General features: G+C 40.8%; 1 protein-coding gene across 1 annotated transcript; it reads right to left on the bottom strand.

The window, feature by feature from the left end:
• Positions 1-116: 116 nt before the first annotated feature.
• Positions 117-11,641, bottom strand: gtf2h2 (general transcription factor IIH, polypeptide 2). Its single transcript, XM_006626673.3, has 16 exons — positions 11,553-11,641; positions 10,122-10,199; positions 9,256-9,333; positions 8,953-8,989; positions 8,551-8,637; positions 7,966-8,016; positions 7,627-7,681; positions 7,103-7,208; positions 6,677-6,767; positions 6,129-6,216; positions 5,039-5,146; positions 4,678-4,741; positions 3,630-3,733; positions 2,678-2,780; positions 1,097-1,136; positions 117-767 (listed from the first exon to the last, which is right to left on the bottom strand). The coding sequence occupies exons 2-16, from the start codon at positions 10,175-10,177 to the stop codon at positions 657-659; spliced, it is 1,179 nt and encodes a 392-aa protein (XP_006626736.1). The 5' UTR covers positions 10,178-10,199; positions 11,553-11,641; the 3' UTR covers positions 117-656.
• Positions 11,642-12,895: the final 1,254 nt, after the last annotated feature.

Here is a 12,895-nt window from a genome sequence, read left to right as displayed (position 1 = left end):
TGTACAACTTGTGATTTTTGTAAAAGGTTTTTAAGAGTGTAAACTTAAAATGCAACAACCACAACATTACTGTTTGTGTGTGTGAGAAAGGCCATCCTAATGAACAAGAAATATAATTTAATAAAATTAAACATGTTTTATTTTCCACCAAAAGCTCTTCCCTGTCTGTTATGGCTCATTGCTGAGATAACATTTAAGTACCAGTAGCATCACTGTAGACTTTACAACTTCTTCACTTAATTTTCTAACAGTAGACTTAGTGCTACTGTCTTCAAGGATCTGTCACCTTCATCCATAGCATAAACCTTTACAAAAGTGTCACTGAAAGTAGCACTGAAAACATCTAACAGCTGAAGCCTGAACTTAATACCCAGTCATACAGAGGAAAGGTGCAGTTTCCGAATCACTGTGGAGGTTTTGAAAAGAAATCCTGAAACTATGTTTAGAAATCAGAATCAAATTCCCTTTTCAAACAAGTTTGCTTTCAAGTGGCTGCAGTTGATCTGAAGGCTGGCTGCCTGATCATGAGGAGCTCTGCGGCTTCAGGCTTCTAACAAACACTTGTGCCTTTCTCTTTGTCAATGGTCGCCAGTGATTTTAGTGCAGGCTCTTATCTGTCCCGTGTGCTCTGAGGTTCCCTGAAGCATCCCCCAAATTCAGAGGGCGTTTTGGCTATGTATACAAGTGGGGCAGCAGTGTAGAGTGTCGTGGATGAAGAGGTCACACTCCACACAGAAGACGCAGTGACACGAGGGACAGCTGTACACCTGCAGGGCGGCAGAGACACAGGCCTCACACTCTGGACCACAACAGACATGGTGTACATTACAAACAAAAGCCCGTTCTTCAGTTCTACACAATAGGACCACTGCATCACGTACAAGACGTATAGAACCAGTGTGAACCAGGTTAAGCACAACCCAAGAACACTTTTTGAACTCTCATGTAATTCAGGAGTTTTGCATGATTCTTCAATAAATTTCTGCCTTTGAGCTAAGAAGTCTTGGTCCTGATTTTCACAACTGTACACAAGTTCAGAAGCAATGATCTCAATCAAAAATAAAAGAATCTGATTAAAGAATAAACGAAAACTTACGTGCTGATCTTTAAGTTCGCCCTGGCATGCTTGACAAAACCTATCAAAACACAAAAGCACATTTTCTTGTGGTAATGTCTGAAGATCTCCAACTCTAATGTTAAGTAATTACTTATGTTCTGTGACAGTCTTTAATGATTGTGAAAACATATTTCAAACCGTGAAAAAGACGATGATGCGGGTAGCAGCTTTTTCACTGTTAATGCGGCTGTAGAATGCCTAAGGAAGATGTAATAAAAAGGCTTATTTAATCCTGACCACATTTAAAGTTGGGATTTCTCAGTACCTGAGATGAGGAATTAATTATGTCTGCCAATGTCTGCGTGAAGTGTCTAACGTTAGTCTAACAGTCCATCTGGGAGTTGCCGGACACAAGGAATACTTTTTTTCTTCTTGGTTTAATTTCTCTCCTGTTCTTGTATCACCCTACAACTTACAACTGGCAGCCCACTGAAGCTCAGCAGGTGTGAGCCTGGCCAGTACCTGGATGGGAGACTCCTGGGAAAGCGAAGGTTGCTGCTGGAAGAGGTGTTAGTGGGGCCAGCAGGGGGCGCTCACCCTGTGGTCCATGTGGGTCCTAATGCCCCAGTATAGTGACGGGGAAACTATGCTGTAAACAGGCGCCGTCCTTCGGATGAGACGTAAACTTGGGGTCCTGACTCTTTGTGGTCATTAAAGATCCCGGGGAGCTTCTCGAAAAGAGTAGGGGTGTAACCCCGGCGTCCCGGCCAAATTTCCCATTGGCCCTTACCAATCATGGCCTCCTAATAATCCCCCTCTATGAATTAGCTTCATCACTCTGTTCTCCCATTTACTGAGAGCTGATGTGTGGTGAGCGTTCTGGCGCACTATGGCTGCCGTCGCAGCATCCAGGTGGGGCTGCACACTGGTGGAGGTGGAGGGGAGTCCCCATTACCTGTAAAGCGCTTTGAGTGGAGTGTCCAGAAAATCTATGCAAGTGAATGGAATTTATCATATTCTATACTTTTTCAGCACACAGCGTTTTTTCACCATGATTCTATGTATTCCAGAAAAGAGTTTCTAACTTCAATAGAGGAACATGTGAGTAGAGCACTCATTACTGCTCTGGCTAAAGTGAGTGAGGTTTCACAACTGAGCTGCAGATCTGCATTTGTTTCATGTTTTCCACACCCCTCTCAAACAGCTGATCATATGAAGGGCGATTCCAGAATCATGTAACAGTGCGGAGTAGTAGCTGGGGAACTGCAGCTTCAGTAATTCACCCAGATCACTCCTGCAAACCCTGCTGTATAAATGGGAACAGAAATCTGTATGTGTAAAAGGTAGATAATTGCAGCCACTTTAGGTTTCCCTTCATAAAAGTATGATCCAAATAAATCAATCACCACATTGAGTTTTTAACATGATAACACTTCAAAACCAAGGTTTTACAAGAGCCTGTCTCTAGAATTCGCACTGTTTAAAAATCTGCGTTTTAAAAAGTGGTTTCAAAAAAACGAGTCATCACTTGCACATACAGTACACTCGACGAGCACGAGAGCTCTGCGGCAGCTCAGCTAAGACTTCAAGACATTCTAAAAGTGCAACAGCTTACTGTACCTTTCCCCTCCACAGTCGTTTAAAGGGATTTCCTGGAAGGCATCCAGAGGGAAGAGGTGATGAAAAGACCTGGCCAGGTGTGGGGCGGACACGAGCGTCAGACCTGCAGAAACACATGCAGTGTAAAGCACCATGATATGCTGCGGGTCACTGTGTCAGCTAAATAGTAAAAAAGGAGTGACAAAAGGGAAGACATCAAAATGGACTTTTCCACTCAAACCGGTAGGCAGCAGGACTGAGCCCAAGAGGGTCCATTAGTCCAAGACCAGCAGGTGTTTACAGACGACACATCAAGCTCTGATTATTTTATTCCATGTCCTTTCACGGTACTTATCAAAAACCACTAATTACAAACATAAGGGAGTATTGTAATAAAAGATTGCAGATGGCGTCTATCAATAACATTGGCGCTGTAGTATTACATCTTCTGCATCCACTAAGCCATTTTGCCAAGCTACCAATTGTCCAAATGAAAAATGTCCCAATGAAAAGGATAAATCCAGCACCCTGTCATGTCCTCAAGGTTCAAACAAAACACTTAAAAAAAACCCCACAAAGATATTGAAGATCTGGCTGTGAGAACAGATTTATTTTTTTTAAATAAAAGATTTTTTAAGTACGCATTCTTCAACCCCTTCCATTACAGTAAACCCGCAGTTTTAACGTCAGCCTTTGTCGTCTACCGGTCTCCCGCCTGTCTCCCGACCCTGATCCCAGATCCTCCCTGGCTTTGTCTGTCCACTCAGAGGTTGCCCTGGCTACAAAACCTCACCCGCCTGACTCCGGGTTTTTGGGAAACCAAAACCCAGAATCCCACTTGGATCCTGAAGTGGGACCCCCAGCTTTGTCTCGGCTCTCTGCGCGACAGCCTGCGCCTCTCTGGAAATCACACGCGCTCTGCTCGAGTGCTGGACTAGCATGGTCCCTCGAGTGGAGAATGGAGGACACTCACCGCAGACTTTGCACTCCACGGGCAGCTCTGTGTACTTGGCTCGGCACTGTGGGCAGAAGTAACCCCCCAGGGTCAGCCCAGGACCGCTGCTGCTGTCCAGGTGCCTGCAGGGACAGGTGGGGAAGGGCAGGGTAACAGGCAGTGCAGTGGCTCTGTGGCTCTGGCTGGAAGGTTGCCGGTTCGCATCCCGCGGCCGGCAGAGGAATCCTACTCTGTTGGGCCCCCGAGCAAGGCCCTTAACCCCAGCAGCTCCAGGGGTGCCTTATAAATGGCTGACCCTGCGCTCTGACCCCAAGCTTCTCTCCCTGTCTGTGTGTCTCATGGAGAGCAAGCTGGAGTATGCTCTTACACACAAGAGATCATTATGTAGCTCGTTTGGAAGTTAGAAGCTAATTAGCACGAGAGTCTCATCCAGTTGCTTCTTGAAAGACGAGGAGCAGGAAGCTGAATGATCTAGCAGGAGAAAAAGTGTGCTACTGCTAAACTGCATAGATTATCTTGCATTGCAAATGCATGTGCTCTGTGCTTCTGTGTACGGAACTCTGTCCTGATACCTCAACCGCTAAGCCACATAAAACTGCCTGGGTCCAGCCTTGAAACAGCACACACTGCTACTGCCCAGCTGCGTCTTGTTAATGTCCCACACTCCCCTGTATAAATACAGTATATCTGTTTACTTAGACTTAGCGGGAGCACAGAAATAATGCTTTTAGCTGTTAAAAACAAAAAAAAAAGAAATTCACATCCCTTGAATTTAAAATGTTAACATCTTTCAGATACACAAATTCAATATTATTTAAGTCTTTGTCTTTAATGATAAACTAGCAATCCCCCTTCCAAAATAAAATGAAAAGCTTAAGTCCCTATGTAAAGCATTGCGCACATGTACCTATGGAATTTCATTAATTACCTAATTAGATCCATTATTTAGATAGATAAATTATTTCCCACTATTTCAAACAATACTTCACTAAGAGAAAATAAGGCCTCCTGTCTAAAGAAGACCGGATTAAAACACGTGATCAGGTTAAGTGTATTCAGGACTTACGACATGCTGAAGGACGGTTTACAGTCTTGATCTGATATGGACGCAGTTGTGTGCTGGGGAAAACCTGTTTGAACAGCAAAAAGATGCCCATGATTACCACGTCAAACCAGGACTTTAAAAGGTGGCAGACACTTCCTCTAAACCAGCAAAGTGACATCCAGCATTAATCAGAACTTAAAAATGAATTAAGACCAAAAACTTTAGTATTGTATAATTCTGAAATTGAGTATTTCAGGAAAGGAAAACTTTAACTAAGGGTCATTTCATTCAAGTCACATAAAGAATAGATCTTCTGGAGTTTGTGTTTGTGAAACCCTACTTTTACACTATTCTTGAGAAGCCAGAGGGGATCCAGACTCACCCATGCGAATCAGGGAGCATTCAGAGGAAGAGCTGGCAGGGGGAGGTTTCACATGGTACATCAGCAGCTCTTTGTAGTGGCTCTCATCCAGGATCACATGATATGTGCCTGCAGAGTCAAACTAAGTGACCTGGTCTGCCCAAAACATATCATTTCAGCACTCACACTGGACCCACTGAGACAACGAACACACACTCCACTCCATTAACCTTGCAGTGTGACCAGCGAGATGCTGTCTAAAAGGTATTTTACACAAGTATGATCAGATGAATTCATTCATACCAAACATTTACAACACACATCTTACTAGTTATCCATAACCAAAGCAGATTTGAATATGATGAAAGGGAAATGTTTTAAATGACTTAAATGAATACCAGAACCTGAGGAGACTTTACCAAGTGTACCTACGGAAATGAGACAATCTACAAGACACTAAACTCTTCCAGCAGTAAACCTCTTACACTCAGGAAATGTAATATCAACTAACTGGAAAACAGTTCAATTAACAACCCTCCAAACAATTATGACCAAACCAAAGTAATTACAGATCAATAAGTTACATCTATTGCGTGCAGTGTTATACTGTATAAAGCAGACTCAGTACTGGAGGCTTATTCTTAAAATGAAGTCACAAATTAATTCAAGGTCACATGAGAAGAGGGTGCACTTCTTTAGCCAAAGGGATGCAGAAGTCAGGAAAAAGCTGCACAGCCATTTTGCTGAAGCCGATACCCTAGTTCCTTCCAAGCAACAAATGGACACATTCCTCGCTTCTGCTGTTTATTAGTCACCATACAAGCTAGACGGATCACAGAGCTTGCTCATCTGTGACCCCTCTTATGTTCCAAGTCTTTTAAGTCATTTACAAATCTGGCAAGAGGCTTCTTACCGCCTGGATTTAGTTTACTATGTGTATACTTTTTGTTGATTAGATTGCAGGGCTTAATTTCTCCACTATTTCTCTGTTCAATCATGAACAGTATTTGCTGAACAGTGGGCATATAAAGGACATCACTCTGTCTGCATAACATGAAAAGTGCACCATAATGTTCAAGACATTCTTTACAGGTTTTACAGGTGTTCTTACCGCCAGTCTCGCGCGTCAGGACAGTGCAGACCCGCACCTCAGCTGACAAGCCTATCACAGACACACGGATCTTCAACGTCTTCAGAGTCTGCCGGAGAGGCCAGGGAACACCAACATGAGTCTACTGAATGGCTGTCCTTCCTGGGAAACAGTCACCAGGCTTTGTCTAATCCAAATTCAGCTTATAAAAAGGACTTGTAAAAGCTGTACAGAATCACTTTCTATGGTTATACTGTATCTTTACTTGTTACACAGAAATACAACTTAAGATCTTATACAGTAAAACATTTATTGACTTATTTTCTACGGCAATACCACATTTGCAGAACCGAGTATTTTGTGATTCGAACTTTTGAAAAAAAAAATGAAGTAAAAGGTTTGCTTTTTATATTGTATTCTTTGCCCCCAGCATGTAAATTCAATCACACCTCCCCCCCAAAACAACTGTCTGTGGTAGCTGAGCCACAGTCTTTACGTTTTGGGTTAATTTAACTTGTCCTGCATGTATTTACAAACATCCAATCTTTTAAACTCTTTATTTAACCCACCTTTACTAAATCATAAATATTGGCTGGATCACACGTTGTCAGACTGCTGAAAATGACCAACACTTCCCTGCTTGCATGGCCTGGCATGTGTCTGAAACACAAACAGAAGCCAATGGAAACTTCCTAGAGGACCAACATGTTCAAATTCACTAACAGTCTAGCAGCCCAGATCCGCTTCCAGAGATACGCACTACACAGCTAAAAGGAAGGCAAGTCCAGACATCCATAAGAACTTTCAGAAAATAACACGTCTTAAAGGGAACTAAAAACTTTGTTTAACAGTTTAATGGAGAAAGAGGCCGATAACAACAGTATTTATGCACACTCACAAAGGAATTCAAGCTGATCTAAACACAAAATGCCAGTATCATTCCAGTAACAAGTATGCAAGCAGCACAGCTGCATTTTCAGTTCCTCTTGACTTACTTCAGTGTCTGCATGGCCAGGCTCAGGGAGTTGTACAGCGAGGGCTCTCCAAGACAGGTCGTGTCTACTGCCTTCTTCAGAGCTGCTATGTGCTTTTTTGGGTTCCCTGGAAAAAAAAAAATCTGTCAAAGACTGTCTCAGACTTTTTCATCTTTGAAATGTCTGACTTCTCTCACTTCCAGCAATACTCTTGGATTCAGGATTCCAGGAGTTCCTACCCAGAGGGGCTCTGAAGTTTAAAGTCAGACCACATTTACACAGCCCATTCCAGCTCTGAGAAATGTAGGCATTACAGAGAGGACAGCCCCAACTTTAACAAAACAGTGCTGCCTGCCCGTCTGAATTCCTGCCCGCTTTGTCTGCTCATCTCTGTAGCTCAGCAAAAATTCAATTTAAAAAAAAATGAAAGGATGAACAGGACCCAACCATGATATCCAAAACTGGTCTGCACTGGGGGAAAAAACAAGACGGATTGAATTACATTTGACCAAGAACTCCACACTCCTGTGTTAAGTGTTACTCACCGGCCAAGTCAGTTAGTTTTTCCGCTCTTTTATTTTTAGTGGTGATGATCCCAACCTGGAAAGACGGGAAGGTCATGAGATTCACGCAACACATCGGTCAAAGACTTTGTCTCGCACTGTATCTCTTCTGCCATAAGACCAATAGAGACTCACATATTAGATTAGTCAAAGACCTTGTCTAATTTCGTCACTGAAGACAAGTACACGCCAAAACATATTGTTTGTGAGGGTCGCGGCAGCCCAGAGCCAATTGGCACAAGGCAGTAGAAGAGACAGAACGAGCAATATTGTTATTGTAATATTCTTAATCGACCCACAACACTGTAAATGTGTTCTTACCTGACTGATCGGGTTCTGGTCAAAGTATTCATCTACAAAATATTCCATAAGCTGCAGATTTTGAAAAGAAAATAAATTAGGCATCTTTAGTCTGCTGTTCCAATGCAGGGATTTTTCATGCATCACCCACAGTGAAGACAGGTACACTAAAATATAGACGGTATGTAAATCTGTCTGTCAAAATACCTGCAAGCTCACAGTACATGAAATCCTACTGCCATTAACTCATTTTGATTCATCAGATCTCAGAGCAACTGTGGACAGAAGACGCCAGCAAGGGACAATCAGTACAGCATGTCTGCCAGTTCTACCCTATAGTTCTACGTCTATTTCTTAACTCAAGTTGTGTGTATCAAATGTAGCACACAAGTTCCCATGACATCAATCATTATCCACAATCGAATTGCAGTTGCAAAGCAATGCTTGGATAACACATTGTCTGCCTTGCTTTATCCTCAGCCCTGTCTCTCTGTAAAACTCCCATTAGCACTGGTTATAAGCTGCAGCTCAGCGAACATCAAATAAGCGTTTCACAGCAGCAAAATGATCCAGCTTTTCATACAGCCAGTTTTGAGGGATTTCCACCTTGAGAGTTGACGTGAGTCGGTTTGGTTTCAAATCTTGGTCTTCCATTGTCCTTGAAGTATCAATAACCACAAACAAGTGCCGCATCTGTATAAACACAAAGACGAAATATGACCTGGGACAAGAAACAGGGAAAAACTGCGCAGAGCTTTGTATCATAAATCCCATTAAAACAAGGGACAGCCTCCGCTACCTATAGTGCTTTCATTTTACAAAAGACTATGATATGATTGAGAAAAAGTATTTAGAAACTCTTAAAAACGGTAGCTCTTGCTTGTTGTATTAGTTTCATTCTTAAATTACACATGATGTTCATGAAAGAGGCATTAATGAAACCATTAATCCAGTGCATGAGTGTACCAGTTCAGGTCTGAGAGGACCTGTTGGCCAAGGGATACTCACCATTCCAAGCCTAACCTGACCATGGTTCTCAAAGATTCTGCAAGAAGCAAACAGCAGGGTGTTACCAGAGCATGCACCATTGAATTCATGTTCAGTTAAATATCATGCTCATTCTGGTTAAATATGCAAATATATAGTGTTTATACTCTTAACATATACAGTTCATGTAAACCATATTAGCCGTTGGCTGTTACATTATACATTAGCAGTAGACAGGCTGTTCAGATTGTGATGAGACGGTAAACTTGTATCTGAGCACAATGTTGTTTTTTTCTAAGAATGTTCTGTGCTCGTTCTCATTACCTTTTCCTCTTTGCCTTGAACAGAATATCTTCCACAGATGCCTTGAGGGACCCAGACTCGTCTTCTTTGAGGACTTCCCTGTAACGACACAAGGTTGGACAAAGTCAACACACACTTCGCTAACTAGTACGGATTCAACATGGTGACTTAACTGGGGAATATATTCTATGCTAGTCCATAACAAATGCCAACCCTTGCTTCAGATGTCATGTTATGTTAAGTTACTATACTATCAGCAAATTCCTCAAACCAAGGCTTAATGAGGTTAAAAAGCAGATTACCGATTTCACCAGTCTGTTGACTTGGTGTAATGTCACTTTGACAATGAAGCAATAGAACGATAAGGTGATTCTAAAATATTAAAGCATGTATGTGCACAAATATACAGAAATAAAAGGTGACATTGTGTACTTTTGCCTCAATTTAATCTCAAATCCGCACTGCTTGAGTACACAGAAAAATAGCAACTTCGTCCCAGTACTTATTGGGGTGGCTCCGTATATAATAGGCTTACCGTGTGAAAAGGGGGCTTCAGGAACTACAAAGTAAAACCACAAGAAAATGGGTCCTTAAAGTAATTCTCCAGATACGTATTTACAGGGGTATGAATAACCAAGGCCATGGCCTGCAGAATTTCAACAGTTTCCTTCGACAACAGATGGGATGAACTGCAAAAATGATCACAACTACCAAACATACGGATGTTAATATAGAAACAGAATGCACCCAATTAATCACCAACCACAGGACTTGGTCAATAACCAGCGGCTCCTCTGTTCCTGTGAATGACTTCATTATCCTGTCCCCTCAGCCCATTGTAAAATCCTGGGTGTTGACTGGTGGCACAGAGGAGAAGACTGACTCACCATGTCCGCTCATAGCCTCCTTCCCAGCGTTTGGTTCTTTCGGGCTCTTCGTCCATTCTGTTTATTTCAAGCTATTTCCTGACGAACCAAGGAAAATAAAGAGTGAGAACAGTCTTTTGTGTAATTAAACAAAAATTCCACGTTATCGTTAACATATCTGTTTCGACTCGTGCTTGACATCAAAGTACAGAAAAGTTTTAATGCTTAAGCAAACAGGCCAATGAAACCCAGGAACACGGCGGGAAAGTCACAGCCTTCTAACCTGATCCCGACACATCTCAGACGCAGAAGATAAGCGAGCCTTTGCTTGGTCAGTAATGGCATTACAATTCGCTTCTGTAACTACTAACTCACATTCCTTCCAATGGACCAGAATTTCCATAGGAGGAGGTGCTGTCCTTTCAAAGAGATTAAAACCAGGCCCATACTACCTAGTCTTAACCCTAATTGTTCTGGCAACTAAAGCATTTTTGTATTTTGTAAGTCCCTCTGTGTGTGTAAAATACATTTCTGAGGAATCAGACCATCAATCATTATTGTATATCAAATCATGTATAACTTCACATTTCCCAACCTGATACACTGTGTAAGTGATGCTGTTGTACTCCAGTAGTGCATGAAGCAGACAAACCGTTTCATAAAAGCACAATATAACACGCTTAATTATTAAGAATCATTTTAGATTTTTTCTTGTTCATCAGGGAAAAAATATTCCCATATTATGAAAAAAATGTATTTTAAGACACAGTATGGCTTGTAATCTAGCACACCTAAATTCTTAACAGTATAATTAATATTAGATACATATATAACTAAGTGCACTGTAAACGGTTTTCTTTTAAAAATATCTAATGAAACAATGCGTTACTCATATTTCAAAAATCCCTTAAACATTACAGCTAAAGTTGCTATTCTGTTTTGGTGCAGCATTTATACTTTATTTTTTCCGGACTGTGGTACGGAAAACACTTTCTTTTGTATTTTCGAGTACCTGTTTATGGATGATTTTTACCAACCTCCAAGTCTGATTTAGTCTTAAGAAAAGTTTAAACTTCTATAGTTTAAACTATAAAATATCTTCAGATTACAGAACAAGCAGATCAAATATTAATCTAGGTTTGATTAACGCGTTTCGCCCACATTACAAAAGTTGCATCCCTGCTTTAAAACAGTAAGTCCCAAAGTCCAAAATTTATGATTCTTCTAATTTTGAAAAGGTAAAGCCAGAAATATTTGACTAACTTATTACGAAAGAAAAATGAAGCCTACAATTTTATTCAAAAATTACACCTTTGTAAACCATTTCTAAGGTTATATTGATGTTCTTATAATTACGTAGACATTGTGCTACCACAATTAGGAAACTATTAATATACCCATAATAAATATGCTTAAAATAGTAACAAGAACGATAGAAATACAATGACTTACACGCAAATCGGTAAACTAAGAAAAATAAATGGTGTTTCACGAAATGAGACCCCCGCACACAAGACTAATGAAGAATAGTTCCACGTCCGTTCTGTAAATCCTGATGTTTGTAAATCACGGAGATCGTTGGCTTGATATGAAGTTTTTAGTTTTCATCTAGTGTAGAGAAGATGTGAGTTTACATTCTGTAATGTATATAAAGACTGTTAAAATCAAAATAATACTTAACTACACTGTTGTTTTCAAAATGTAGGTTTATAAAAGACTTAAATTATAATAGAGGTTTATAAAGTCGGCATTACCTGTAAGGTATTATGAACTAGGGGGGAACATACACAACTTCAGTCAGATAGCACCCCAGAAACTGAACCTAGGACCCCAGCACTGTGAAGCAGCTATACTAAGCACTGAGTCACTGTTGAGGTCATACATATTACATATTTTCAAAATGTATGCATGTTTGTTTTTACTTTGCTGAATTAATCTGATAAAAAAAAAAACGTTTAGTTAACTCTATTGAAAATAATAATGTTTCTGGACACCACGGCCGAAACGTTGTGTTTTCTTTCTTTTTTCAGCATGGAATAAACCTATTACTTGTTCCTTTGCAGCCTACGCATGCTGACACAGCTACCCACCTGAACAACTATTACCTGTAAGGTATTATTATTATTTAACATCTAACATTATTTAACATTTAACATCATCAATACTCCTCAAACAATAATAAAAGCTACCAATCTGGGTTTTTATTACCTATTTGCTAATATTTTATTGGTATTGCTAATATTTTGGGGTAGTATTCTATATATAGAATAAAATATACACAAATGTGTATTCAGAAACCAACTCCGATGATTGAAATCAAGCACACTTGAGAATTCTAAACTCCCCTTTTGGTCTTTTATAAGAATTGGAGTATAATCTAAGTTATTTTTCCATGGTGTAAAGAAACATTACTATTTTCAATACGGTTAACTAAATGTTCTTTATCAGATTAATTCAGCAAAGTAAAAAAAACATGCACAAATTATGGAAATATGTCATGTGCATGACCTCAACAGTGACTCAGTGCTTAGTATAGCTGCTTCACAGTGCTGGGGTCCTAGGTTCAGGTGCTGTCTGCCTGAAGTGGTGTATGTTCTCCCCTAGTTCATGTGGGTTTTCTCTGGGCGCTCCAAAGACATACTGCAAGGTTCATTGGCTTCTGGGTAAATTGGCTATGGTGTGACTGTGTGCAACTCTGTGTCTTATGTGTGCCCTGCAACGGGCTAGCGTTCTGCCCGGAGTGTATCCTGCCTTGAGCCTGTTGGGATGTTGGGATAGGCTCCATCTCCTCCGCG

Source organism: Lepisosteus oculatus, chromosome 3 (genome assembly GCF_040954835.1).
Source record: "Lepisosteus oculatus isolate fLepOcu1 chromosome 3, fLepOcu1.hap2, whole genome shotgun sequence".
In the NCBI taxonomy this organism is placed as follows: domain Eukaryota; kingdom Metazoa; phylum Chordata; class Actinopteri; order Semionotiformes; family Lepisosteidae; genus Lepisosteus; species Lepisosteus oculatus.
Note: the sequence above shows the minus strand (reverse complement) of the source record. Positions and strands in the feature narration are given on the sequence as shown.